We start from the raw sequence: 26,741 nt of genomic DNA, 5'->3' as shown, positions 1-26,741 counted from the left end.
GAGGCCTAGCTAATTGGGCCTGTGATGCCTTCACTCTAGGAAGCCACCTGGTGACACCCCTCCAGCCTGCCCCAGCCTCCTATCTGACCATCATCTTCCCCAACTCCCGCCCCAGCTCCCATGGCTGATCCACAAGGTTCAGTTGCTGGGCTCTGAGGTTCCTATGGTGGGCACTGTGTGGCCTTGGGCAATGCTTTAGCCTCTCTGTGCCTCAGTGTTCATATCTATATAATGGGCACAATAATAATACCTCCCTTATAAGGCAATTGCAAGAATTAAAAGAATTAATTCATGTTAAGTGTTTAGAACAGTGCTTGGCACATGATAGTCAGAAAAGCTACTTTCTTTATTATTATCACTGACATCATCACAACTCTTGAGGGAAGAGGACTGGTCTCTATATCGAAGCTCTGAAAACATCCTAGAGTATGACTGAGGGAGTGCAAAAGAGGGATGACCCAATTCAGTACAAATCTTGGACCTAGACCCCTATAGCTGGCCCTGAATTCATTTATCACCCTAAAGTGTGTTGATCCTTTGCTCCAAGCCCAGCACCAACCCTAACTCTCTGAAGAAAGCCACCCACCAGGCAGCTACACTGTCAGAAAACATTGCCTGAGCAAGAAATGACTTTTGTGTTCATCTCCTGGGATTTGGGGCCTATTTGTTACAGCAGCATGTATTACTTACCCTGCCTATTACAATCCTTTGTCCAGCCTTAACCATAACCCCGAACACCAATTCTATTCTCTCACCATCTCCAAGTCACTGACCCTATAGCCTCAACTCTCACCCCAGTCTCGGACCCTGACCCTAATTTTACTCACAAATCTAAACACCAGCTTCCATCTGAACTCTAACCTTGACCAAATCCTAATCCTGATCTCAAATCCTAAGTCCACCCCAGTCCTAAGTAACCCCAAGCCTGACTCCCTCTGGCCTCACCGCAGACCCAGTTTGGATTCTATGACTTACTCCCTCCTCTGACCTTGACTACAAACAAAACAATCTCGGCCTCTGAACCCCACGCTATAACCCCAAATTCAACTGGCCCTACCAACTCTAAGGCCAGCTCCATCCCTCACCCAAGTCTACTTGTATCTCACCTTCACCCTGCCTCACACCTGACCGGGAAGAGCAGCTCGAGGCCCTGACCCTCCCTGACGCCCCCTCCACGGCCCCCCTTTCTAGTAAAGCCAGGAGGTAAACTCCACTCACCTTGATTGAGCAGCAGGGCTGGGGAGAGACAGACAGAGAGAAAGTGAGATCGCTTCCCTGGGAAGCTCAGATCCACGAGTCTGAAGGAGCACCCACAGTGGACCCCCCAAGGCCCCCGCACCCTGGACCGTTTATCTCTCCCACAGCCCACCCCTCAGCCCTCACCTGAGATCCCTCGCTTAAGCCACTGCGGCTGGCCCAGCTCGATGAAGAAATTATCCTTTTTCTCATATTCCTCGTCATCCACTATCTTCACCTGAAGAGTTTTCCTGGGTGGACGAAGCAGGACACGGGGCATGAGGCCCCTCCCCTGAGTCACCGATAACTTCCCTCTCAGCCACCCCGTTCCTTGAGCCCCGCTCCGTCCCGGGTCCCGTCACCTCATTCAGTCCTGCAACCATCCTCAGAGGAAGGCCCTCTCTTTCTCTTATTATCCCCATTGACAGCACAAGCCCAGAAGCTGCCGAGGAAGCTGAGGCTTATTAAAGGGCGTCCCGAGGGATTCCGACACGACCCCCGTTACATCCGGTCCTTCCTCTGCTCGGGGCATTCAGGCGGTTCCCCTCTCAGCCGGGATCAAGGCCAGAGTCCGAGTGGCCCGCAAGGCCCCGTGCCATGTGGCCCTGGTTCCCTTCCTGGCCTCACCCCCCCCACCCCCTTGCTCACTCATCCCAGCTACACTGGCCTCCCCACTGTCCCTGGAACAACCAGCCTGCGCATGCCTCAAGGCTTTTACATGGCTGTTCCTCCCACCGAGAACACTGTTCCTCCAGGCTCACGCCCTCACTCCTCTAGTTCTCAAACTCCACCTGTTTCTTTTCTTTTTTTTTAAATTTTTTTTTATTGATTTCAGAGGGGAAGGAGAGAGAGACAGAGAGAGAGAAATATCAATGATGAGAGAGAATCATTGATTGGCAGCCTCCTGCACACCCCACAATGGGGATAGAGCCCGCAACCAGGCATGTGCCCTGACCGGGAATCGAACCGTGACCTCCTTGTGTTCATAGGTCAACGCTCAATCACTGAGCCATGCGGGCCAGGCTCCATCTTCTTTTTCAATGAGGCCCATTCCCACCACCTCCTTTAATACTGAAATCCGCCCCTGCCCGCCCCCCAGCATCCCGAACCCCTTCTGTGTTCTGTCGTCTTTGTTCTAACACACCATCTAGGCTAGGGTGTGCACTTATTTTGTTTATTCTTTGCCATCTTCCTCCTGGCATTAAAAGGCAGCTTCCCCCAGGGCAGTGACCTGTGTTCATTTACGTTCTCTGCTGACTCGCCAACGCCTAGGGCAGGGCACCTTCCACAAACCTCTGTTCACTGGAACCCTTCGGCCCAAGAGACCACCAGCTGCCTGCCCTCTGTCCTGTACACATCTGGAAGGCTAACCGAGTGCTCATTGACTTCCCCGGCATCCCCGCTGCTATGGTAATCGGGGTTTGGCAGGGGAGGAATGGACAGACGTTATCCCTCCCCTCCAGGCACACAACCCACCCCTCCGTCACAAAGACCCACAACCTCAGAAAGCCCACACATTGCACTGGCAGCGCTTTCGGCGGCAGGAACCACAAGGCCCAGCCCCAGAACCCAGGCACACAAACACCGGCCCACACAGTCACCCAGAGAGGAAGCACAGCCAATCACACCGCCCCCATCCGCACACCATCGCACCCGCAGCCATTCCCTGCGGGGACCAGATGCCTGTGAACACGACGCCCCCACCACAGCCGCGGCGACAGGGCCAACCTACAGACCCTGGTGTTACCAGGCAGCCTCTCCTCCCGCAGACCTCGCTCGTTATGCCTTTTGGTTCTGTTTATTCCCTTCAATCTCTCTCTCTCTCTCTCTCTCTCTCTCTCTCTCTCTCTCTCTCTCTCTCTCTCTCTCTCTCTCTCTCTCCCATCTCGGCATCTCTTTCAATCTCCCTGTCTCTGCCCATCTCTCAGCCTCCCTCTGTCTCTCCCTCTCCGTCTCTCCGTCCCTGTCTCTGGCTGTGACCCTCTCTGCCTCAGTGTCTCCCCAGCCCTCTGCCTTTCTCTATCTGTTCTCTGTCTGGCTCTCAGTGTTCACAGAGTGGAACAGCCACATCAACACAACTCAAGCAAAAGGGTCTCAACACAACAGGCCCATCTCAACACACAAATGCACAAGTCACAGTGACACCCATGCAAAGACAGACACACACAAAGCGGTCATGCGGGGACGTACGCCCACCGCCACCCTCTCCTGCTCTCAGCATATTTTAACTTTTCTGTGGGTGCAAAGAATCGCCGGCCCCCACCTCAGGCGGGGCGGGGAGCTGTCCGTGGTGCTGAAGCGCCTTGGCGAGGAGCAGGATCCGCAGAGACACGCTCCTCACACACCCTGACCCACGCGGAGAGCGGCTGACAGGGACACACACACACACACACACACACACACACACACACACACACATGCCCACTCTCTCACAGACATGCCACGGTTCCCCGACATGCAGTGACTGACACCCAGTGACACGTACACCAACTGACACCCTGACAGGCATGGCCTCAGGGGACCCAGGAGGAGACACCCAACTGGTAGGGACAGCAGGAGGGACTAGAGCGAGACGAGGGCAGGGCTTGCTGAGATCAAGGAGGAAGCCTCCCCCCCAGCCTGACTCTCCATCACCCTCACGCCTGCCCTCCTGTGTCCTGGAAACTCCCCTCTCCCGCCCACTGTGTGTGGCCTCTGACCTCAGACCCATTTCCTTTCTCCTGCTGCTTCCTGTTGTCTCTTGCTACCCGACCTCTTTTTTTCTTCGTTGCTTCCCCAGGACCTCTCCTTCCCCGAGTCCCCCTGAGGCTCCCGTTCAGAATATCTCTCCTCTCCTTTCAGTCTTCCTTCCTCTCAGTCCCTCAATCTCTCCCTCTCCCTCTCCTTTTTAAAACAAATGTTTTTATTGATTGTAGAGAGAGAGTAAGGGAGAGGGAGAGAGAGACACACACGTTGATCAGATAGCCTTGAGAGAGAGAAAGAGAGAGAGAGAGAGAGAGAGAGAGAGAGAGAGAGAGAGATCAGATAGCCTTCCGCACCAGGAATTGGGAACTGAACCCCTGGGAATTGAACCGGCAACCTTTCGGTGCACGGGACAACGCTCAACCAGCTGAGCCACGCTGGCCAGGGCTCCTCGGCCTCTCTTGCTGTATCTCTGTCTCTCCGTTTCCTTCTCTCTTTGTCTCTAAGTTTCTGTCTCTCCCAAGCTCTCTGTGTCTCTTTTCTGGCTGCTTCTCTCTCTCTGACTCTGTTACCCTGGCTCTGCCTCTCCCTCTCTCTCTCTTTCTCCAGGTCTCCTCTGTCTCTGTGTCTGTCTGTCTGTCTCTTCTTGCATCCTCTCCCCTCCACGGATGGTGCTCTGAGCCCCCAACCCAAGTTCTCAACCCCAGCCAGACAGAGCGAACGATGGAGAGGTATGGAGAATTCATTACTGAAATATTACCGGGCCAGAGAGCTGGATACAGAGATGGAGAGATGAACAGAGACCCGGGGCGAGAGTGGGAGGCGGCAGAGACGCACAGGGGAGAGAGGGAGAGCGGTGAGAAGCTGGGCGGAGGCCAAGGCACAGAGGTGGGAGGAGGAGGGGGAAGGAGCGCGGTGGGGGCTCTGCTCGGTGGGAGGAGCGTGGGCGGCAGGAGGAGGGAGACAGACGGGCGTGCGGGGGCGGCGGAAGGGAGCGAAGGGGGACAGGCGCGCGCAGCATCCCTGGCAGGCAGGTGGGGGAGGTGAGGCTGCAGGCACCCCCGGGAGACTCGGGCATCTGTGTCAGGCCGTGGCCGGGTGTCTGGGCGTCAAAGCAGCCCTGTTTCAACGTGCCTGTCTGTGACATTTTGTGTCTGTATGTTGCCTGTGTGCGTGTGTGTGTTGGTTGTGTCTGTGTGTCTACAGATGTCTGCCTGTGCACCCAGCCCCACTCCCCAGACTCCACGCCACCTTCCCAAACCCCAGCCCCCCAGTTTCCCAGACCCTGCCGCCCCCTTCCCAGGTCCCCATATGGCTACTCAGTCTTCCTAATGCCACGACCCTTTAATACAGTTCCTCATGTTGTGACCCAACCATGAAATTATTCTCATTGCTACTTCATAACTGTAATGTTGCTACTGTTATGAATCGTCATGTAAGTATCTGATATGCAGGATGTATTTTCATTGTTCGAGACCCACAGGTTGAGAACCCCTGCTTCGGTCTCTCATTTCTCCAGATTCCACCTGCTCCCCACAAGCCCCGCCCCATCTCCTTATGCCCCGCCCTCTCCCGCTGTCCAGGTCTATTTCCTCGAGTCCCTACCCAGACTCCACCCATGCCTTAGGCCCTGTCTCCATTCCACAGACTCGCCCTCCACTCCGTCCTCTTCCCACCTCCACGGGACCCTCGTCTCCGCAGGCCACACTCCATCTCCACCAACTACCGATGAAGTCTCCACACTCCTCTGCCCAGGCCCTGACCCTCCCCCGAGTCCCCACTTCTCCCCAAACAACCAGTTTCTCCCAGGCCCCACCCACGTCCCTTCCTATCATCTTGGCCACACCCCATCACTGCTGTCTCCTCCCTCCTCTCTCCTGACCCGGCCCCTCTCTGTTCCCTGTCCATCTACCCCGACCTTTCAATTTCACCAGCGCGGGCCTACCCAGGCCCCACCCACAACCAGACCACGCCCATCCCCACAACCACGCCCCGCCCACTAGCAGCCCACCCGCTCATTCCCCCTTCCCGGGCATGGCCCCGCCCCTCCAGCAGGCCCCGCCCCCTCCCGGACCCCCAGGGGGAGGCGGGGGGACACTGCGCTCTCACATGGTCTCGTCGTCGCCGAACTCGAGCTCCCCGCACGCGTCCTCGTAGTGCACGCCGCCGCCGCGCGCCGTGCCGTCCACCGTGCGGTAGGGGAGGCGCACGGTGCCGCGCGCGCCCGAGCTGCGCACGACGCGCACGTCCACGGTGCCCATGCACTCGCTCACGTGCAGCAGGCGGTCCTGGAAGGAGAAGATGCCCGCGTGGTCGTCGTCCAGGATGGTGACGGTGGCCAGCAGCGGCGCCACCAGCCGCCCTTTGGGCCGCCCGCCGCCGTCGGGCTCGAACATGCCCTGCGCGTCGCCCACGCGCAGGTTCAGCAGCCGCACGAAGAAGTGCTCGTCCTCCTCGAAGATGTCGTCGTCGATGATGCCGATGCGCAGCTCCTTCAGCGTCTCGCCCGGCTTGAACACCAGCGTGCCCTCGCTGCAGCGGAGGGGCGGGGGAGAGAGGGGTGAAGGGCAGGCGGTCAACAACGGGGGGCAAAGGCAGTCAGGGCAGGCTTCCCGGAGGAGGGGGCAGTGCCACGGGGCAGCTCTCAGGTATGAGAGTGGACAGGCATTAAACAAATAATACGGAGGGGGAATCAGGTGGGCTCTCGGCGGGGAGGGGATGCAGGAGAGGAACAGGGCAGAGTTGGTCCAGCATTATACAGATAATGATGACTGTGAAATCAGGGCTGGCTTCCCGGAGGAGGCTTCTGTGGGCAAGAGTTCGCCAGGCAGAGGGAACAGCACATGCAAAGTCCCAAGGTGGAGAGAGAATCTGGAGGGTTCCATAGTCATGAGTCTCAAACCTTAATGTGCACACAAATCACGTGGGGATCCTGTTAAAATGCAGGCTCTGGTTCCATAGCTGCAGGTTTCAAAAATTCTGCATTTCTAATTAGCTCCCAGGGGATGCAGACAGTCCCCGTGAATGGACCGTCCATGGAGTAGAAGTGCTGCAGGGCCCAGGACTGACTTTGTCAGGCTTCTGACAAACCCTTCTGTGTTCCCAGGGACCCCCAAGAGAAAGACCACATTCCTGAACTTGGCATCATTTGTTCATTCATTCATTCATTTAACAAACACTCCCTGAGCACCTGCTCTGCCCTGTGCTGGGCCCTGCTGGGAACACAGCGGGGAACAGGCTGTCTTCACGGAGCGCACAGCCTCATGGCAGAGCCGTATCACGGTGACAATTACACATTTAACGATTTAATTGCAGTTGCTTCGTTCAACCAATATTTATTGGGCACCTGCTGTGTGCCAGGCACTGTTCTAAGTGCTGGGGAAACAGCAGTAAAAACAGAGCAGTGGAGAGTTCTAGTGCAGGAGATGAATAACAAACATGACGTCAGGTGGCGATGGTGCTGTGGATAAAATAGCGGGAGAGGGTGGAGAGTGGGGAGGGGGTGCCGTGTGAGGGTGGCTGGGGAAAGCCTTGCCGAGGAGCGCACATCTGAGCAGAGACCCGAGGAGGGAGCCAAGTGGAGGAGATCTGGAGAAGAGTATTCATGTTCAAGGGAACAGCCCATGCAAATGTCCTGAGGCAGCAGCAGCCTGGAGTGTTTGAGGCCAGTGTGGCTGCAGTGGAGGGAGCAGGGGGGAGAGGGGGGCAGATGACGTCACAGGGGGAACAGGAGCAGATGGCGTAGGCCTTGGTGCGCCACGAGGAGGGCTGTGGCCGTTAGTCCAAGTGAGATGGAGACGGCGCAAGGCCTCTGAGCAGAGGAGGGGGGTGGGCTGGCTTACGGTTAAACATGTCGCTGCAGGGCACACAGGATACGCTACAGTGGGGTGGGGGAGGCAGCGAGGCAGGGACATTAGCTTAATCAGGGGGAGCTGTGAGGGGACAGGGAATGAGTGGGCTCTCCCTGGTAGAGCTGTAGACAGCAGAGTGACTCTGGGTGTCAATTCATCTACAAAACCTTTCATTTTCCCTCCCACCCCTCCCACCATGCACCTCAGGGGCTCGGCTCCGGTTGTGAAATGCACTATATGATCGATAAGTGTTCACGATCGTTAATTATCACTTTCAGAAGAAAGGGGTCCTGGGCTCCAGTTCTCCAAGGGAAGCCCAGCCCTCTGGGAGGGGCAGAGGGACCCCAAGGTTCTGGCAAAGCAGAACCAGATGACAAGACCCCGAGTAGAGGACCAAAGCCCGCTGGCCCACAAGGACGCTGTCCATGGTGGCTGCGACGCCCAGCCAGGTGGGCCAACCTGCGCCCAGCAGGGCCGGGCCCCGTGCCCGCTGTAAGAACTTGGGCAGTTAGGATGCTGCAGCCCTCTGAGCCTCAGTTTCCCCGTCTGTAAAATGCAGCTAATAACAGTGTCTACCTCATGGTGTTGTTATAAGAATTGAGTTAGCCCAGCGGGCGTGGCCCAGTGGTTGAGCGTCGATCTATAAACCGGGAGATCACAGTTTAATTCTCAAAAGGGCACATGCCTAGGTTGCAGGCTCGATCCCCAGTAGGGGGCGTGCAGGGAGCAGCCAGTCAGTGACTCTCTCTCATCACTGATGTTTCTATCTCTCCTCTCTTCCTCTCTGAAATCAATAAAAATATGTGTTGTTTTTTTTTTAAAAAAAAAGAGAATTGCATTAATACAGGAAATGCACTCAACAAAAGCTAGCTAGTGATATTTACATATTAATATTAGAATCTCAGGATCCTAAAGTTGTGGGATGTTAGAAATGTAAACTTATCAACAAACAAGAGCTGGTAAGGATGTGGAGAAAAGGGAACCCTTGACTGTTGGTGGGAACGCAAATTGGTGCAGCTGCTATGGAAAACTGTGTGGAGATTCCTCAAAAAGTTTTAAAAAAAATAGAACCACCTTATGACCCAGCAAGTTCACATCTGGGTATTTATTTAAAGAAATCCAACGCACTAGTTTGAAAGCTATATACATCTCTATGTTCATTGCAGTGGTATTTACAACTAGAGGCCTGGTGCATGAAATTTGTGCAGCGGTGGGGTGGGGAGAGTCCCTCAGCCCGGCCTGTGCCCTCTCACAGTCTGGGAGCCCTAGTCCGACATCCTTAACACTGCCGTGGAGGCGGGAGAGGCTCCCACCACCGCAGCTGCACTAGCCAACCGTGAGCCCGTCCTCTGGCTGAGTGGTGCTCCCCCTGTGGGAGCGCACACTGACCACCAGGGGGCAGCTCCGGCATTGAGCATCTGCCCCCTGGTGGTCAGTGTGCATCATAGCGACCGGTCGTTCTGCTGTTGGGCCGAAACCGGCTCTCCGTCATCCCCCAAGGGGTCCTGGATTGTGAGAGGGTGCAGGCCAGGCCGAGGGACCCCACTGGTGCACTATCGGGCTGGGGAAGGATGCAGGAGGTTGGCCAGCAGGGGAGGGACCATAGGAGGGCTTCAGGGCATGTCCGGCCCATCTCGCTCAGGCCCGATTGGCTGGACCCCAGCAGCAAGCTAACCTACTGGTCAGAGCATCTGCCCCCTGGTGGTCAATGCACGTCATAGAGAGCGGTTGAGCGGCCTTAGCATATCATTAGCATATTATCCTTTGATTGGTTGAATGTCCAACTGAACGACCGGACACTTAGCATATTAGGCTTTTATTATATAGGCTAGCCAAGATATGGAAGCAACCTAGATGTCCATTAATAGATGAGTGGATAAAGGAAATATGGTACATATACACAATGGAATATTACTCATCCATAAAAAAATAGTGGAATCTTACCATTTGTGACACGATGGAGGAACCCAAAGGGTATTATGCTGAGTGACATAAGTCAGTCAGAGAAAGACAAATACCATAAGATTTCCCTTATATGTGGAATCTAAAAAACAAAGTAAATGAACAAACAAGACAGAAACAGACTCATAGGTACAGAGAACAGACTGCTGGCTGCCAGATGGGAGGGGAGTGGGTGTCTGGGAGGAAAAGGTGAAGGCAGTAAGAAGTACAAACTGGTCGCTACAAAACAGTCATGGGGATGTGAAGTACAGCATAAGGAATAGAGTCAATAATATTTTAATGACTATGTATGGTGCCAGGTGGGAACTCGACTTATTGGGGGGATCATTTTGTAAGTTTTATAAATGCCTAACTACTGTGCTGTACACCTGAAACTAACAGAATATTGAATGTCAACTGTAATAGAAAAAATTTAAAAAGAGAAATGGGTTGACCCAACCATGTGGCTCAGTGGTTGAGCGTCAACCTATGAACGAAGAGGTCATGGTTTGAGTTCCGGTCAGGGCACATGCCCGGGTTGCAGGCTCGATCCCCAGTAGGGGGCAGGCAGGAGGCAGCCGATCAAAGATTCTCTCTCATCAATGTTTCTATCTCTCTCTCCCTCTCCTTCCTCTCTGAAACCTATATATATATATATATATATATATATATATATATATATAAATATATTTTATTGATTTTCCACAGAGAAGAAGGGAGAGGGATAGAGAGTTAGAAACATCGATGAGAGAGATCGATCAGCTGCCTCCTGCACGCCTCCCACTGGGGATGTGCCCGCAACCCAGGTACATGCCCTTGACCGGAATCGAACCTGGGACCCTTCAGTCCGAAGGCCAACGCTCTATCCACTGAGCCAAACTAGTTCGGCAATAAAAACACATTTAAAAAAAAAAATGTAAACTTCAAGGGATAGTAGAATGTGGTGATTTTAGCACCATCATTTTTTTAAGGTGCGTGTTTTTTAAATTTAACTTTACTGTTGAAAGTCTTTAGCACCATCTTTACCACAAAGGGCTGAGGTGGACATCACCAGTAAGGGGACCAGTGGGTGTCGTGCCTCCTGGGCAATGAGGAGGACACGGCATCACTTCCCCGGCCCCGCCCGAAGCGCACCCCCTGAATCTGACCACAGGAAACAGACAAGTCCAAACCAAACCGAGGACTGTCCCAGTAACTGGCCTGTCCTCTTCCAAAGTGTCGGGGGTCACGAAAGCCACGGGAAGGCTCAGGGACGGATCCAGAGTGAAGCGGACAGAGACACGACCATCAGACACAAGGCGTGGTTCTGGGATGGATGGGAAGAGGGGGAGGGGGACACGCAGCCGTAAGGGATGCTCCGGGGGTCGCCGGGGCGATGCACGCGTGGGCTGCACATCGCGCAGTCACACTGATTCGGTGTTGAGTGTCCTGAGTGTGGGGGCCGTTGGCGATTATGCAGGAGAATGTCGCTGTTCCTGGAGAGGCACGCTCGAGTGTTCATGGGCGCAGGGCCGTGCTGCCTGCAGCTCACACGGAGCGCCACGATTATTCATATGAAACATTGAAGCCAGAGAGGAATGCACGGACAGAGCATGAGCGGTTCGTGGGTCTGCGTGGGGGATGGCTGCTGCGCGATCGCGGGCCCCGCGATCTGTGACTAGTTCAGGGAGAGGGTGGGGGGAGGGGTGGCGGATGGTGAGCGGATGGGGCCGGGGCACAGCTCAGCCGCCAACACGCTCCCCCGTCCTCTGCCTTAGTTTCCCTCACGGCTCTTGCCCCTTCCTGGCATTTCTATGTGTGCAGCGGGTACGTCCTAGTGGCCTGTCTCTCCCTCACGGCCGGTGAGGACGTTGACTGTTCTGGCAGGAATTTTATGTGTTTCATTTGCTGCTGTCTCCACTGCCCAGGCCCATGGCTGACCCAGCAGACACACGATAAGTGCTATTATTTTAGGAAACCAAGGGAGACTTGCACGCCAGTTAACTACAGTAGCTATCCTGTAAAGCTACAATTCGTGAAAGAGTGTGGTATGGACAGAACTACAAATAGATAAAGAATTTTGTGGGCCACAGGAGGGCAGCGAAGTTATCTTGCTGGCATTTGTATGTTGAGCCACAAAAGAAAGCGCCTGGCGCACAGTAGGTGCTTGAATGAGGGGAGATCACAGGTCTGTTCCAAAGGGTGTGAGGACAGGGCAGCGAGGCTCAGTAGGGCGCAAGCGGTGGGTTGCTTTATGGTGGAGCCAAAAACCTGGGCACAATTGGGGCACCGTCGCCTTCCTCTTATCTTACTTAATATTCCTACGTAGTACTTACATCACCTGATGGTGTGGATTTTTTTATTAATGTTTTTCGATTGATTTCAGAGAGGAAGAAAGAGGGAGGAAGAGATAGAAACATCAATGATGAGAGAGAACCATTGATCGGCTGCCTCCTGCACGCCCCCCACGGTGACTGAGCCTGCAACCCAGGCATGTGCCCTTGACCGGAGTCGAACCCAGGACCTTTCAGTCTGCAAGCCGACGCTCTATCCACTGAGCCAAACCGGCTAGGGCTCACCTGATGTTTTCATATAGTTTAATAGTTTGCAGCCTTACTGTAGCAGGACGGTAGGGACCTTAGATGTCGTGCTCACCATGATATACCCATGGCATACAGTAGGCACTCAATAAACGCTTTATTTTAGTCATGGTGTCCGTGGGGTACTTGTTCTACCAGGGAAGCATACAGGTAACAGTGTGGTGCCAAGCACAGGAGCCCACAGGTACGTGATGAACATGGGAGGGGCAGCCCTGGCCAGTGGGCACTCACATTCTCTTGTGTGCCCCGAAGGCCTGGGACAGTGTGCTGCCAAGTAGGCTCTCTACAGTGAATGAACGGCCTGACCGGCGTGGCTCAGTGATTGAGCGCCGACCTGGGAACCAGGAGGCCAGGGTTCGATTCCCGGTCAAGGCACATGCCCGGGTTTGAGGCTCGATCCCCAGTAGGGGGCGTGCAGGAGGCCGCCGAGCGATGATTCTCTCTCATCATTGATGTTTCTCTCTCCCTCTGAAAATAATATATTTAAAATTAAAAAAAGGAGCGAGCGAATGAATGAATCCTGCAGGTCTGCCCGTAGCAGAGCGAGGATGGGCGCGGAGGCAGCCAGGAGACCCGGGAACCCCGAGGCCCCGCGAGGATGGGCGCAGAGGCCAGGAGACCCGGGAACCCCGAGGCCCCACGCACAGCCTCCCTCCCGCCCGCCCGCCCCCCGGACCCACCTGTACTCGTAGTCGGAGCCCGCCTTGGCCGAGCCGTCCTCCGTGCGGTAGTCCACGTAGAAGGTGCTGTTGCCCTCGCCGCCCTGGCAGGTGACGGCCAGCAGCACGGAGCCGCAGTTCTCCAGGCAGTGGTAGAGGCTGGGCTCGAAGAAGATGCGGCTGGCGCCGTCGTCCTCCTCCTCCGCGGGCCCGTCGGCGGGGCCGGCCCGGCGCGAGGCGTCCGCCGCGTGGCGCCGCAGCACGTTGCCCGCGCCCGTCATCATGCGCGTGGCCTGGATGCGGTAGAAGGCGCGGCTCTTCTGCTGGTGCAGCAGCGCGTAGTAGTTGGCGATGCCCACCAGCTGGTCCAGGTCCTTGTCCGGGTGCTTCTGCTTCAGGTCCTTGAGGATCTGGATGACCTCGCGGCGGCTGGCGTCCAGCTCGCGGGCCTCGGCGGGGCCCGGGCCCAGGCCGCCCGCCTCGCCCGGCCCCTCGGCGCCCACGAACGTGCCGTCCAGCTCGATGCTCTTGGGGGGGTCGCCCTCGGCGCCGATGATGATGCCGCTGCGCGGGTCGGTGCGGTAGCGCTTGTACACGTACTTGTAGAAGAGCAGCCGCTTGTCCGCCATCCAGGCGAACACCACGCACACCGGGAAGAAGATGAGGGTCAGCAGCGCCTCCCACACCTGCGGGCGGGCGGGTGGCCGCGGGTCAGCGCCGCCGCCAGGGGGCGCGCTCCGCCCTCCGCGGCTCTCCGCGTGCGCCTCCCGCGTCTGGGTCCCAACACCCCGCAGGTGGTCCCTGTCCCGCATCTCCCCATCTCCCCCATCTCCCCCATCTCCCCCCATCTTCCCCCCATCTCCCCTCTCTCCCTCTCCCCCATCTCCCCATCTCCCCCATCTCCCCATCTCTCCCCATCTCCCATCCCCATCCCCCATCTCCCCATCTCCCCCATCTCCCCCATCTCCCCATCTCCCCATCTCCCCATCTCCCCATCTCCCCTCCCCCCATCCCCCATCTCCCCATCTCCCCCATCTCCCCATCTCCCCCATCTCCCCATCTCCCCCATCTCCCCTATCTCCCCCATCTCCCCCATCTCCCCATCTCCCCCATCTCCCCATCTCTCCCATCTCCCCCATCTCTCCCATCTCTCCCATCTCCCCATCTCCCCATCTCCCCCATCTCCCCATCTCCCCTCTTCTCCTCACCTCTCCCCATCTCCCCATCTCCCCATCTCCCCATCTCCCTCATCTTCCCCATCTCCCCATCTCCCATTCTCCCCCATCTCCCCATCTCCCCATCTCCCCCATTCCCCATCTCCCCATCTCCCCCATCTCCCCATCTCCCATCTCTCCCATCTCCCCATCTCTCCCATCTCCCCATCTCTCCCATCTCCCCATCTCTCCATCTCCCCCATCTCCCCATCTCCCCATCTCCCCATCTCCCCATCTCCCCCATCTCCCCATCATCTCCCCATCTCCCCCATCTCCCCATCTCTCCCATCTCCCCATCTCCCCATCTCTCCATCTCCCCATCTCCCCCATCTCTCCCATCTCCCACTTCCGTCTCTGCACCCTCCTCCCTCTTCGTCTCTGTTCCGCTCTTGTCCCTGTTCCTCTGTCTCCTCGTCTCTCTGTGTTGGTCTGTCTCAGCCTTGTGTCTGTTGGATTTTTGTTTTCTACCTTTCCTCCTCCTCCTCCTCCTCCTCCTCCTCCTCCTCCTCCTCTCCCTTAAAAAAAAAAAATTCCCACCGAGGATATGCTTATTGGTTTTAGAGAGGAGGAGGGAGAGAGGGAGAGAGAGATCGGTTGCCTCCCACACACGCCCTGACTGGGAATCAAACCCACAACCTACGTACATGCCGACCTGGAATCAAACCCACAACATTGTGGTGTATGGGCCGAGGCCCCAACCACTGAGCCACCCGCCAGGGTCTTCCTTTCTTGCTGCCTCCTGACTCGTCTCCACGTCCTTTTATGTATTTTGTGGATTTCGATCTCCTTCCCTTGTGAGATGCTTGGAAGTCTGTCCCTCTCTCCCTGTCTCTCTCCTGGTCGCCTCATTCACCCCCTTTTCTCACGCTCAGGATCATGCCCAGGAACCAGCTATTCTCCGGCATCACCAAGGCAGCCCCCTCCCCGCAGTCCCAGCTCCATGCGCTCTGCCCACCCCCCTCCCATTCCCCCCCACCCTGAATGTGGCCTGGCCAGGCGCCTTTCTCAGAACGGGGCCCTTGGGGACAGGGCTGATTCTAAAAGAGGCTCAGCCTGGCTTCTCCGCAGCCTCATGAAACCAGTTCCCATGTTTACATGCTGCCTCCCCAGAGAGCCCGGCCATGCCCAGCTCCGATCCCGGGACGTCTGGCCCAGCCTCTTGTCCACGAGGTGGGCACCGACCCAAGACTGAGTGAGTTATGCACCGGGGCACGCGGCATGGTCGGTTCCTGACGTGGAAAATACTCAAAATGCGAAATTGCTATTATCATTATCATCACTAGTATTCTTCTCTGGGCGCGTTGCAAAAGCATCCACTAGCACATGACAGTTCACCCTGAAAGTATGCGTGAAAAGCCTCAAATGGAGCCTAGCCGGCCGGCCTGGCTCAGTGATTGAGCGTTGACCTATGAACCAGGAGGTCACGGTTCAATTCCCGGTCAGGGCACATGCCCGGGTTGCGGGCTCGATCCCCAGTGGGGAGTGTGCAGGAGGCAGCAGATCCATGATTCTCTCTCATCCTTGAGGTTTCTCTCTCCCTCTTCCTTCCTCTCTGAAATCAATAAAAAAATATTTTTAAAGAAGACTCAAATGTCACCTTCCTCGTTAAAGATAAGGAAGAAACGCTGTTGCTCAGTGGTTAGAGCACCAGCCCGGGGACTGAAGGGTCATGGGTTCAATGCTGGTCAAGGGCACGTGCTTCGGATGCAGGCTCACGGTGTATGCAGAAGGCAACCGGTTGATATGGCTCTCTCACATCCATGTTTCTCTCTCTGTCTCTCCCCCTCCCTTCCACTCTCTCTAAAAATCAATGGGAAAAAAAAAATACTTGGGTGAGGATGAACAAAAAACAAACAAACACAAAAAAGATAAAGAAGAAAAGAGCAAAAAGGATTTATTATTTGCTGGCCCCAGAGGTATCTTAACAATGAGTCTGGTCGGGGAAATAGCTCTTAAGATCTCGCTGTGGCCGAAACCGGTTTGGCTCAGTGCATAGAGCGTCGGCCTGCGGACTGAAGGGTCCCAGGTTCGATTCCGGTCGGGGGCATGTACCTGGGTTGCGGGCACATCCCCAGTGGGAGATGTGCAGGAGGCAGCTGATCGATGTTTCTCTCTCATCGATGTTTCTAACTCTCTATCTCTCTCCCTTCCTCTCTGTAAAAAATCAATAAAATATATTAAAAAAAAAAAAAAAGATCTCGCTGTGTTTACTGATGGCTCAGGGAAAAGGCAGGACTTGGAAATAGTGAAACCGCACAGAAGCCACCAGATGGGTTTGTGAGAAGAAGCTGTAAAGCGAGCCCCCGCCCCCTGGGCACCGGACTGGCCAGCGTGTATGTTGCGGGGGATTCTCTCTTCATCAGAGGACAGTCTCAGGCCCCTACGACTGGCTTTGCTCCCTGCAGGGAAGTTAAAGGAGACCCTAGCACAGTGGTTCTCAACCTTCCTGACGCCGCGACCCGTTCATACAGCTCCTCATGTGGTGGGGACCCCCAACCATAAAATCATTTTCGTTGCTACTTCATAACTGTAATTTTGCTACTGCTATGAATCGTCATGTAAATATCTGATCTGCAGGATGTATTTTCATTGTTACAAATTGAACATAATGAAAGCATAGTGATGAATCACAAAAACAATATGTGATTATATGTGTGTTTTCCGATGGTCTTAGGCGACCCCTGTGAAAGGGTCGTTTGATCCCCAAAGGGGTCGCGACCCACAGGTTGAGAACCTCTGCCCTTGCAGGTCCCGTCTGCCCTGTAGGGCACCCACAGAGAGGGCGTGTGCACTCGCCCACGGTGGGAGGGGAGTGAGACACCTCAGGTCCCGGTGGACAGACACGCCCCCCGGCGGGGGATCAGAACTCCAGGGTGCTGATGGGTGCACATAATTGGGGCGTTCCAGCCTGCTGACATCAGAGACGCATGGGACAGCCCCCCACAATACACGTCCTGCTGACTTCGTTTCAGAACCTCCCACTGGACATTCATGCCAGTGAAAAGCCTGCTTACAATAACCAGGGCAGAACTCCCCCCTGACTTTGTACGTACGAGGCATGCTCCTGGCTGTTTCATATGCACTAAAGATGCTCGCTTTTAACCTCGTGGCGACCTGGTCCTCTGTTTGAATCCTTGCATGGAACGGTCTCTGGTCTTTTCTAAGATATTTTTATTGATTTCAGAGAGGAAGGGAGAGGGAGAGAGAGATAGAAACCTCAGTGATGAGAGAGAATCATTGATCGGCTGCCTCCTGCACGCCCCCTACTGGGGATCGAGCCCACAACCGGGGCATGAGCCCTTGGGACCCTTTAGTCCACAGGCCGGCACGCTATCCACTGAGCCACACCGGCTAGGGCTTGTTCTTTATAAGTAGGTGTTGGCATGGGGCTCCCTCGTCATGACGGTTAGGTAGTCATGTGGAAGCACTGACATGTGGAACGCACACTGTCCTATGAGAGGTTACTTTCCTTTATGTCATAGGTCAGGGGTTACACTGACGTGGGGATGCCAACAGCAGAGGCAAGTTCAAGGTCACTCATGAGAAGAACAGTTCACCCTCTCTCTGCCCCTGGCTGGCCGTTCTAGGCCCTCCCACAGGAAGCAATTCAGCGGATCCTCACGCAGCCCTGAGAGCACGTGAGGGACTTGCCCGAGGTTAGTTACACAGCTAAGAAGCAGCAGAGGTGGGATTTGAACCCAGCCCTCGGGCCCCAGGGTCCACGAACTAAACTCTGAGGCTAGAAGTCTTCTCTCTTCTTACCTAAGAATTTCCCATCAGCAGAATAAAGGGCATAAAACAGATTGTCTGTTATAAAAAAGGAGCATTAGGTTTGAAGGGCCAAAAACGATTGGTCGAGCCCTGGCCAGTGTTGCCTAGTAGTTAGAGCATTGGCCTGTGCACCAAAGGGTCTTGGGCTCGATTCCCAGTCAAGGGCACGTACTTGGGTTGCAGATTTGATGCCCAGCCCCAGTTGGGGCACATGCGGAAGGCAACCAATTGATGTGTCTCTCTCACATTGATGTTTCTCTCCCTCCCTGCCTCCCTCTCCCTCCCTTCTACTCTCTCTAAAGATCAATGGAAAGAATATACTCAGGTGAGGATTAACGACAACAAAGCCCCGGCCGGTGTGGTGCAGTGGTGAGTGTCGGCCCATGAACCAGGAGGTCATCATTCAATTCCCAGACAGGGCACATGCCCGGGTTTCAGGCTTGATCCCCAGGAGGGGGCCTGCAGGAGGCAGCTGCTCAATGATTCTCTCTCACGGATATTTCTCTCTCTTCCTCTCCCTTCCGCTCTCTGAAATCAATACAAACATATTTTTTAAAAACATTTTTAAAAAAGAACCAGTGGTCTAGTTCAACCCCTTCCATGGTTCAAATGTGAAAACTGGGGCCCAGAGAGGGTACAGGCTTCGCCGGAGGGCACACAGCACTTCCGGGGGGAAGCCAGAGCCAGGCTCATCTTCTCCCTGCCCCGTTCAGCGCATCCAGGGGGAACCGGGGCCGTCTTTATCTCATGCCAGTTCCGTCAGCTGTTTCACAAAATGTCCCACAATCGTGGTCTCTGTGTTCCTCCCAACAGGCCCCTCCGTGGCTGCTGCTCCATCCAGAGCCCTGGTGTCTTATACCCTCTGTTCCCCACATCCGAGCCAGCTCCTTCTCGGGGGAACCCTCCCCTCCACCCCCATCCCTACCCACCTCTCAGCCGTGTGTCTAAAATTCTCTTCACAGTTTTGGTATAAATCCTCATCCAAGACCATTTTGGAAACCTTTTTAACAGCCTGAAAAGTGTGATAGTGTCATTGGTTGGAGTGCCGTCCCAATATGCCAAGGTTGCGGGTTCGAGCTCCGATCAGGGGCACATACAAGAAGCAACCAACAGCCCGGCCGGCGTGGCTTAGTGGTTGAGTGTCTACCTATGACGCTCAACCTATGAACCAGGGGGTCACTGGTTCTATTCCCAGTCAGGGCATATGCCCCGGTTGCAGGCTCGATCCCTGGTGCAGGGCGTGCAGGAGGCAGCTGATCGATGATTCTCTCTCATCACTGATGTTTCTACCTCTCTCTCCCTCTCCTTTCCTCTCTGAAACCAATAAAAAAATATTTTTAAAAAAGAATCAGCCGTAGCTGGTCTGGCTCAGTGGATAGAGCGTCAGCCTGTGGACTGAAGGGTCCCAGGTTTGATTTTGGTCAAGGGCACGTACCCGGGTTGCAGGCTCGATCCCTGGTGCAGGGCGTGCAGGAGGCAGCTGATCGATGATTCTCTCTCATCACTGATGTTTCTCTCTCTCTCTCCCTCTCCTTTTCTCTCTGAAATCAATAAAAATATATATACATTTTAAAAAAAGAATCAACCAATGAATGCATAAATGAGGGAAACAACAAATTGATGTCTCTCTCTCCCCCTCACCCCCTCCTCTAAAATAGATAAAAATTAAAACTAAACACAAAAGGAAACTGTGACACATGGCTCTGTACTATTGGCCATGAAGCCAGGAAGCTCAGGGCCACAGTCATGGGTCCGTCGCAGTGACTGTCTCTCCCTCCCTCCCTCCCCGCTGTCTGCCGCCGCCGCTGCCATCTCCCCCTCTCCTCTCTGCCTTCTCATCCCTCAGTCCTGCCTTTGTATCATCGGCAAAGAATTTTTATGCCTCTACCTCCAGATCCTTCCCGGAAAGAAACGTTAACTGGTAAAACCTGACAGATATGCATGAATAGATTGCACGCGTGTGAAGGCATCCTGGGGAGCCTCAAATAAATTCTGCATGTGTGCAAATGAATTAGGCAGGCCCATCAATAAATTATGCAAATATAGCCTGCAGTCTCCGGGACTGTGGGAAATAAATTAGGCAGATGTTTTAAGCCAGTGGTTCTCAGCCTTCCTAATGCTGCGACCCTTTAATACAGTTCCTCATGTTGTGGTGACCCCCAATTTCATTGTTACAAATTGAACATAATTAAAGCATAGTGATTCATCACAAAAAACAATATGTCATTATATATGTGTTTTCCGATGGTCTTAGGCGACCCCTGTGAAAGGGTCGTTCGACCCCCCAAAGGGGTCGCGACCCACAGGTTGAGAACCGCCGTTTTAAACGCAGGCTAGACAAGATGCCGGCTAAGACACTGGACAAACGAGAGGCAGATGAGCATGTGAATGTGGGTGTAAATTATGCAGCTCGGTCTCAATTTTGCCTCACTATTGGAATAAATTATGCAAAGCGGGCTTTGCTGCGGGCTGGGCTTCTACCTGTGCTGGTGTGAGTATAAATTACAGTCAAGTGGCATAAATGATCCGAACATCAGCAATCACTGGGGAATGGGGAATGGAGGGTGCAAACCACGACAGCCTGCCCGGGGAATTCAGAGCTAGAGGCGGCAGATGTGGGCATGTATCTGTGCTTGTCCACGGATAAGTTATGCAAATTGCACCCGTTGCCCAAAGCAATTAGCATCGTCAGGAAACACAAGGCTGGCTTATGCGACCGGAGCATGACTTGTGCACAGGGGGCGTGTCTTCTGGAAAAAGGAGAAATAAATAATGCAAAGGACAGGGCGAGGAGGAGAACGTAAGCACACCTAGCAAATAGCTGGCTACCGGAACGGCAGGATGCATTACACAGACCACAAGCATCCGTAGCACACGTGGCTCCCTTGTGAGTGTTAAAAGGTGGGGCTTTCTGGGTGGGAATATTGCCAATGGCACACCCCCCCACCCTCAGCAGAGGAGCCCTTTCCAGGGCCTGGAGCACCATCTAGACACGGCTTGGGAGCACCCTCGGGACTCCAGCCCCACTTGCCCTCCCTCTCAGCCGGAAGCTCTTGCTCAGGGCGTGACCGGGCGCCCTCTGGGGTCTGAGCATGCATTTGTGCCGGCACATGAACCAGCCCCCCAAGCCCAGGGCGCCCCCCCTCTGGATTTTGCAGACATGCATGCACTGAGGCGGTGTCCAGGGGGCTGTGCCTACCTGGACCACCCCTGGGGAAAAGACGGCCAGGATGAGGTACAGCCAGACATAGGCGAAGATACTCCAAGAGGCCGTGACAAAGAAGACTCTCAGATGCTTGATCTTGCGGCTCTCGCCGGCCGGGATGACGTACACGCACACGGCAATGACCACAAACATGTTGAAGGCCGCGCTGCCCACGATGGTGCCCGGGCCCAGCTCGCCCGCCTGGAAGTTGTGGCCGCAGACCTCGATGACCGACAGCAGGATCTCGGGCGCCGAGGAGCCCAGGGCCATGAGCGTGAGGTTGGACACGGTCTCGTTCCAGATGCGGACGGTGCCCACGCTGGTCTCGCCGTTGGCCTTGGTGATGGTGATCTCCTTCTCCTTCGACGTGATGACCTCGATGGAGGCCATGAAGCGGTCGGCGATGATGGACACGCCCAGGAACATGTAGACCATGGCCACAAAGTAGACCACGGCCCGCGCCGCCTTGTCGCCCAGCGAGGGGTCGTCGGGCTCCCAGACGGGCAGCAGGACCCCCGGCTGGCAGCGGTTGGAACCCTGGCAGACCTCTGTGCTGGTGTCGCTGTCATTGGTGGGGGAAGGTGGCAGAGAGGGGGTCGGGGTAGCTGCCCCCGAGCAGGGGGGAGCCCCCAGGAGGAGCGCAAATCCCACCAAGGCCAGGGGAGCCATGGAGGGTGGCGGGGTCCTGCGGGGGAGGAGAGGGAAGTTTGGGTGAGAGGAGGGCACCCCTCCCGGACACACAGGAGTCAAGGCTTGTTGGGGATGGAGAAGGAGAGGGAGGCTGAGGACCAACACAGGGAGGACGGAGACCGAGGGAGGTAGACAGAGACAAAGGGAGAAAGACCCAGAAAGATAAAGACAGACGCATAGCAGATGGGAGTGTAAATTGGTCTAACCCAGGGGTGGGCAAACTTTTTGACTCGAGGGCCACAATGGGTTCTTAAACTGGACCGGAGGGCCGGAACAAAAGCATGGATGGAGTGTTTGTGTGAACTAATATAAATTCAAAGTAAACATCATTACATAAAAGGGTACGGTCTTTTTTTTCAATAGTTTTATTCATTTCAAACGGGCCGGATCCGGCCCACGGGCCGTAGTTTGCCCACGGTTGGTCTAACCACTCCGGGAAACCATAGCTGAACAATGTGCATGCTACGACTCAGCAATTCCGCTCCCAGGCGTTACCCAGGAGAAACAGGTCATGTGTCCACCAATAGACTAGACACATACAAGAGTGTTTAAATATACATCCTATATAATAAAAGCCTAATATGCTAAGTGTCTGGTCGTCCAGTCAGCCGTTCAACCAATCAAAGCGTAATATGCTAATGATATGCTAAGGCCACTCAACCACTCGCTATGACATGCACTGACCACCAGGGGGCAGACAGTCGACCAGTCGACGAGTTGCTATGATGCGCACTGACCACCAGGGGGTAGATGCTCAATGCAGGAGCTGCCCCTTGGTGGTCAGTTTGCTCCCATAGGGGAAGCACAGCTCAGCTAGAAGCTGGGCTCACAGGAGTGGGCCTAAGCCATCAGTCAGATATCCCCTGAGGGCTCCTGGACTGTGAGAGGGCACAGGTTGGGCTGAGGGACACCCCCCCACCCCTGCTCAGTGCACAAATTTTGTGCACTGGGCCTCTAGTATATATATTAAATTGATTTCAGAGAGAGGAAGGGAGAGGGAGAGAGAGAGAAAAACATCAATGATGACAGAGAATCATTGATCAGCTGCCTCCTGCACACCCCACACTGGGGATTGAGCCTGCAACCCAGACATGTGCCCTGACCAGGAATCAAACCAAGACCTCCTGGTTCACAGGTCAATGCTCAACCACTGAGCCACTCTGGCTGGACTACAAGAGTGTTCATAGCAACTTTACTTCTAATAGCTGCCAGTTTGAAACTACCCAGATGCCTGTCAGCAGTAACATGGAGAAGTATCATGTGGCCACACCGAGGAATATTACACAGCACTGAAAAGGGAGTGGGCTACCGATACACCCAACAACATAGATGGGTCCCACAGACACACAATGCATGGATGAAGCCAGGCACAAAAAACACAGACTGAATAATTCAGTGGGTGAGGCGAAGGGCTGGAGGCGATTCATTAGGTCAACGGTTCTCAACCTGTGGGTCGCGACCCCTTGGGCGGTCGAACGACCCTTTCACAGGGGTCGCCTAAGACCATCCTGCATATCAGATATTGACATGACGATTCATCACAGTAGCAACATGACAGTGATGAAGTAGCAACGAAAATGATTTTATGGTTGGGTCACAACATGAGGAACTGTATTGAAAGGGCCAGAAGGTTGAGAACCACTGCATTAGGTGATTCTGATGTTTCCCAACTTGGCCTTCAGTGCGCTCATGCTTGGAATCTGGGCTGCAGGGGATGCTGGGTGTCTGTCTGTCTCAGGTGGGGTTGAGAAGGGGCCTCTGGAGGGCCTGTCACACACACACACCCCCACCTGGTGGCAGGTGTCTCTCTCCAGTACCCCAGACTCTGCGAGGTGCACAATTCCTTAGCAGCCGTGACATATGAACCGTTTTGGAGGTGTTGTCCTGTCTGTGGGTGTGGGGTGTCTACTATTTCAACACCTCTCTTCCTGCGTCTGGTCCTGGGTTTGAGTGGCTGTGTCTGTCTGTCCAGGTTTCTTTTAAAAATGCAAGTCAGTGCACATCTCCCCGCTGCTCAGAACCCTGCGTGGCTCCCTCCTCACTCGGTGCACCAGCGTCCTCTGCTCTGCCCCCCTCACAGGGTCTCGCACAGTCTGGCCCCCATCCCTCCTCTGGCCTCATCCCCTCCTTCCCCTGCTCACTCGGCCCACCGCCTCCTCGCCGGCCCCGACACCGACACCGGGGACACGTGCCGGGCTCAGAGGCCGCGCTCCTGCTGTTCCCTTTTCCTCCGGCTCTCCTCCACATCCCCCCTCTCTCTCCTCGAGGAGTCCGCCCCGATGCCCTCTTCTCTGAACATCTTACAACGCACCAGCCCCCTTGGGGGGAGTCCCCAGCCGCTTCCCAGATGAGAGGACCAAGCTCAGAGAGGGTCAGTAACTGGCCTGAAGTCCCCCAGCAGCAACCCTGGGGCTCCCCGTCCTCGTTTCTCTTTCCAAGAGTGGCCCTGGCTTCCCGCGGCTCTGCCCCACCCCTGCGTTGCCATGGTAACCCAGCAACCCCTCGAAAAGGAACTGAGAGAGGAAGGGAGGGGTCCTGCTAGGCTCCACCAGCCCCGACCCCTCTCCGGCCACCAGCCTCTCTTCTCCCAGCACCTGCCACTTTTGTCTGAAGCAAGTTCTCCGAGTCTAGCCCACAGCCTGCTCCCAGCACGCCCACCTCCTCACGCACGCACTCCGGGGCGGGCGGGGAGCTGGCTCCTCCTGGAGAGGGAGGCAGAGTGTTGGCAGAACCTCCCTGAGAAGGAGTGTGTGTGTGTGTGTGTGTGTGTGTGTGTGTGTGTGTGTGGGCGGGAGAGAGGGGTGACTCTTAAAGGGCCACCGCACAATTAGCCCCCACCGGCAAGTCCCCTAATGATATGTCTAATTAGCAGCCCCCTAATTAGCAACGACTTAGGCATAATTACAAACCCACCAGGATCCAAAGCAAAGACTCGCGCTCTTCTCCCTCCCTCCTCCTCGGCTTTCAGGAGGAACCGGGGCCACCTGGGAGCCCAGCCTTCCTCTGAAGGATCTCCCTCCCTCTCTGTGGCAGGGCCATGGCCTGCGACCCTCCCTCAAGTCTGACCACCTGTCCCACCCCCGGTCGCCAGGGGGGAGGGCCAGGGCCGCCCAGGGCTGCTGCGCCTGCTCCCCTTGCCCTCGGAGCAAGCTGGTTGCCTGCCTTTCCCTCAGAAACCTGGTTTCCTCTCACGGAGGCCTCGGGGGAGGAGAGAAAGCACAAGATAAATATTTGTGAAATGAACAGCCGCGAGATCTGCGCCCTGCGGCGGGGACAGCTGAGCTCCCCTCGTCTGCCTCTGCCTCTCTGTCCATCAGCGGAACTGAAACCTAATCTGGGCTGAGCATCCAGGGGCCACAGGATCAGGTGGAGGCCAGGGAGGGAGCCGGGAGGGCAGATGGCCGGCCCCATCTCCGGAGCCATCTCTCTCCTCTCTCTGGTGGGCCGGCGGCCAGCTGGGTCAGTGTGAGCACCCCGCTTCTGCCTCCCACGCCTCCTGGGACCTCAGCGACCTCCCCCGCAGAGTGGGGCTGCCAGCCTGAGGGGGGCCAGTCTGGCGTGAGGGAAGGTGGGGCCTCTTCCCTCAGGCCCCTCACACTGGGGAGGGCAGCAGTGGTTCCTGACTGTGCTTGTGGGGGGCAGGGGGTGCCCGCCACCCCTCGCACAGATGTGCAAGGTGGGGACCCAGGCTTCGAAACGTGCACATTTACTGCTGCAGGGTGAGCCAGGTGTCAGCCTGGGGATCACACACATGTGCGCGCACACACACACACAGGGTGAGCCAGGTGTCAGCCTGGGGATCACACACATGTGAGCACACACACACACACACACACACACACACACACACGGTGAGCCAGGTGTCAGCCTGGGGATCACACACATGTGAGCGCGCACACACACACACACACACACACAGGGTGAGCCAGGTGTCAGCCTGGGGATCACACACATGTGCGCGCACACACACACACAGGGTGAGCCAGGTGTCAGCCTGGGGATCACACACATGTGAGCACACACACACACACACACACACACACGGTGAGCCAGGTGTCAGCCTGGGGATCACACACATGTGAGCACACACACACACACACACACACAGGGTGAGCCAGGTGTCAGCCTGGGGATCACACACATGTGAGCAAACACACACACACACACACAGGGTGAGCCAGGTGTCAGCCTGGGGATCACACACATGTGCGCACACACACACACACACACCCAGGGTGAGCCATGCAATGTCCCAGCCCAGCCTGGGATCACACACACATGTGCACACACACCCAGGCACACACTTGGTGAGCCATGGGACGTTTCAGCCTGGGGATCACACACATGTTCATGCGCGCGCGCACACACACACACACACACACACACACACACACACACACGGGGAGCATGCGATGTCCCAGCCTGGGGATCACACACACAGTGCTGGTGGGTGAGCTGGAGCCCAGGAGGGGAGAGGCTTGGCCGAGTCACACAGCCTCAAGTCGGGGGCAGAGCAGAGATGGAAACTCATCTCGCGGGACTCCTGACCCGGTGCTCTTTTAGCCCAGCCGGAGCCACGTGGCACCTGGAGACTCACCCCTCTCCCTTGCCGCTCACTCCAGCCCACGTCCTCTGGGGCCCCTTCCCTCCAGGAAAGAGGGTGCCCTGGCCGGCCGGGGCCTCTAGCCTCAGAAGGGCCCTCCCGGACCCACCAGGGGCGGTGGAGGAGCCTCTGAGCTCGGTCCCCACGAACCGCGGAGAGACCGTCCGAGGCCGGCACACCATGAGCGGACGGAGGGGAGGCTGCAGGAGGGGCTGGCGGGCCTGACCCAGGACCTAGCGCTGTTCTGGGATTAGAAAGGTGCCCGAAAATTGTGAAAAGGCTGAACTGCGAAAGGACAAACAGCAAGACG

At 55.7% G+C, this 26,741-nt stretch overlaps 1 protein-coding gene across 2 annotated transcripts in view; it reads right to left on the bottom strand.

Annotated features, from left to right (window-relative positions):
- Nucleotides 1–26,741, bottom strand: part of SLC8A2 (solute carrier family 8 member A2) — a 34,354-nt gene that overhangs the window by 6,497 nt on the left and 1,116 nt on the right. For both annotated transcript variants that reach the window (XM_036302983.1, XM_036302984.1), the window contains exons 2-6: nucleotides 21,133–21,823; nucleotides 12,970–13,634; nucleotides 6,028–6,450; nucleotides 1,384–1,487; nucleotides 1,219–1,236 (exon numbers count right to left, since the gene is read on the bottom strand). In XM_036302983.1, coding sequence (XP_036158876.1) covers nucleotides 1,219–1,236; nucleotides 1,384–1,487; nucleotides 6,028–6,450; nucleotides 12,970–13,634; nucleotides 21,133–21,807 — 1,885 coding nt within the window. In that variant the 5' untranslated portion in view covers nucleotides 21,808–21,823. The remainder of the gene's footprint in view (nucleotides 1–1,218; nucleotides 1,237–1,383; nucleotides 1,488–6,027; nucleotides 6,451–12,969; nucleotides 13,635–21,132; nucleotides 21,824–26,741) is intronic.

The sequence above is a fragment of the Myotis myotis genome, unplaced genomic scaffold, assembly GCF_014108235.1.
Source record: "Myotis myotis isolate mMyoMyo1 unplaced genomic scaffold, mMyoMyo1.p scaffold_m19_p_34, whole genome shotgun sequence".
Taxonomy (NCBI): Eukaryota; Metazoa; Chordata; class Mammalia; order Chiroptera; family Vespertilionidae; genus Myotis; species Myotis myotis.
Note: the sequence above shows the minus strand (reverse complement) of the source record. Positions and strands in the feature narration are given on the sequence as shown.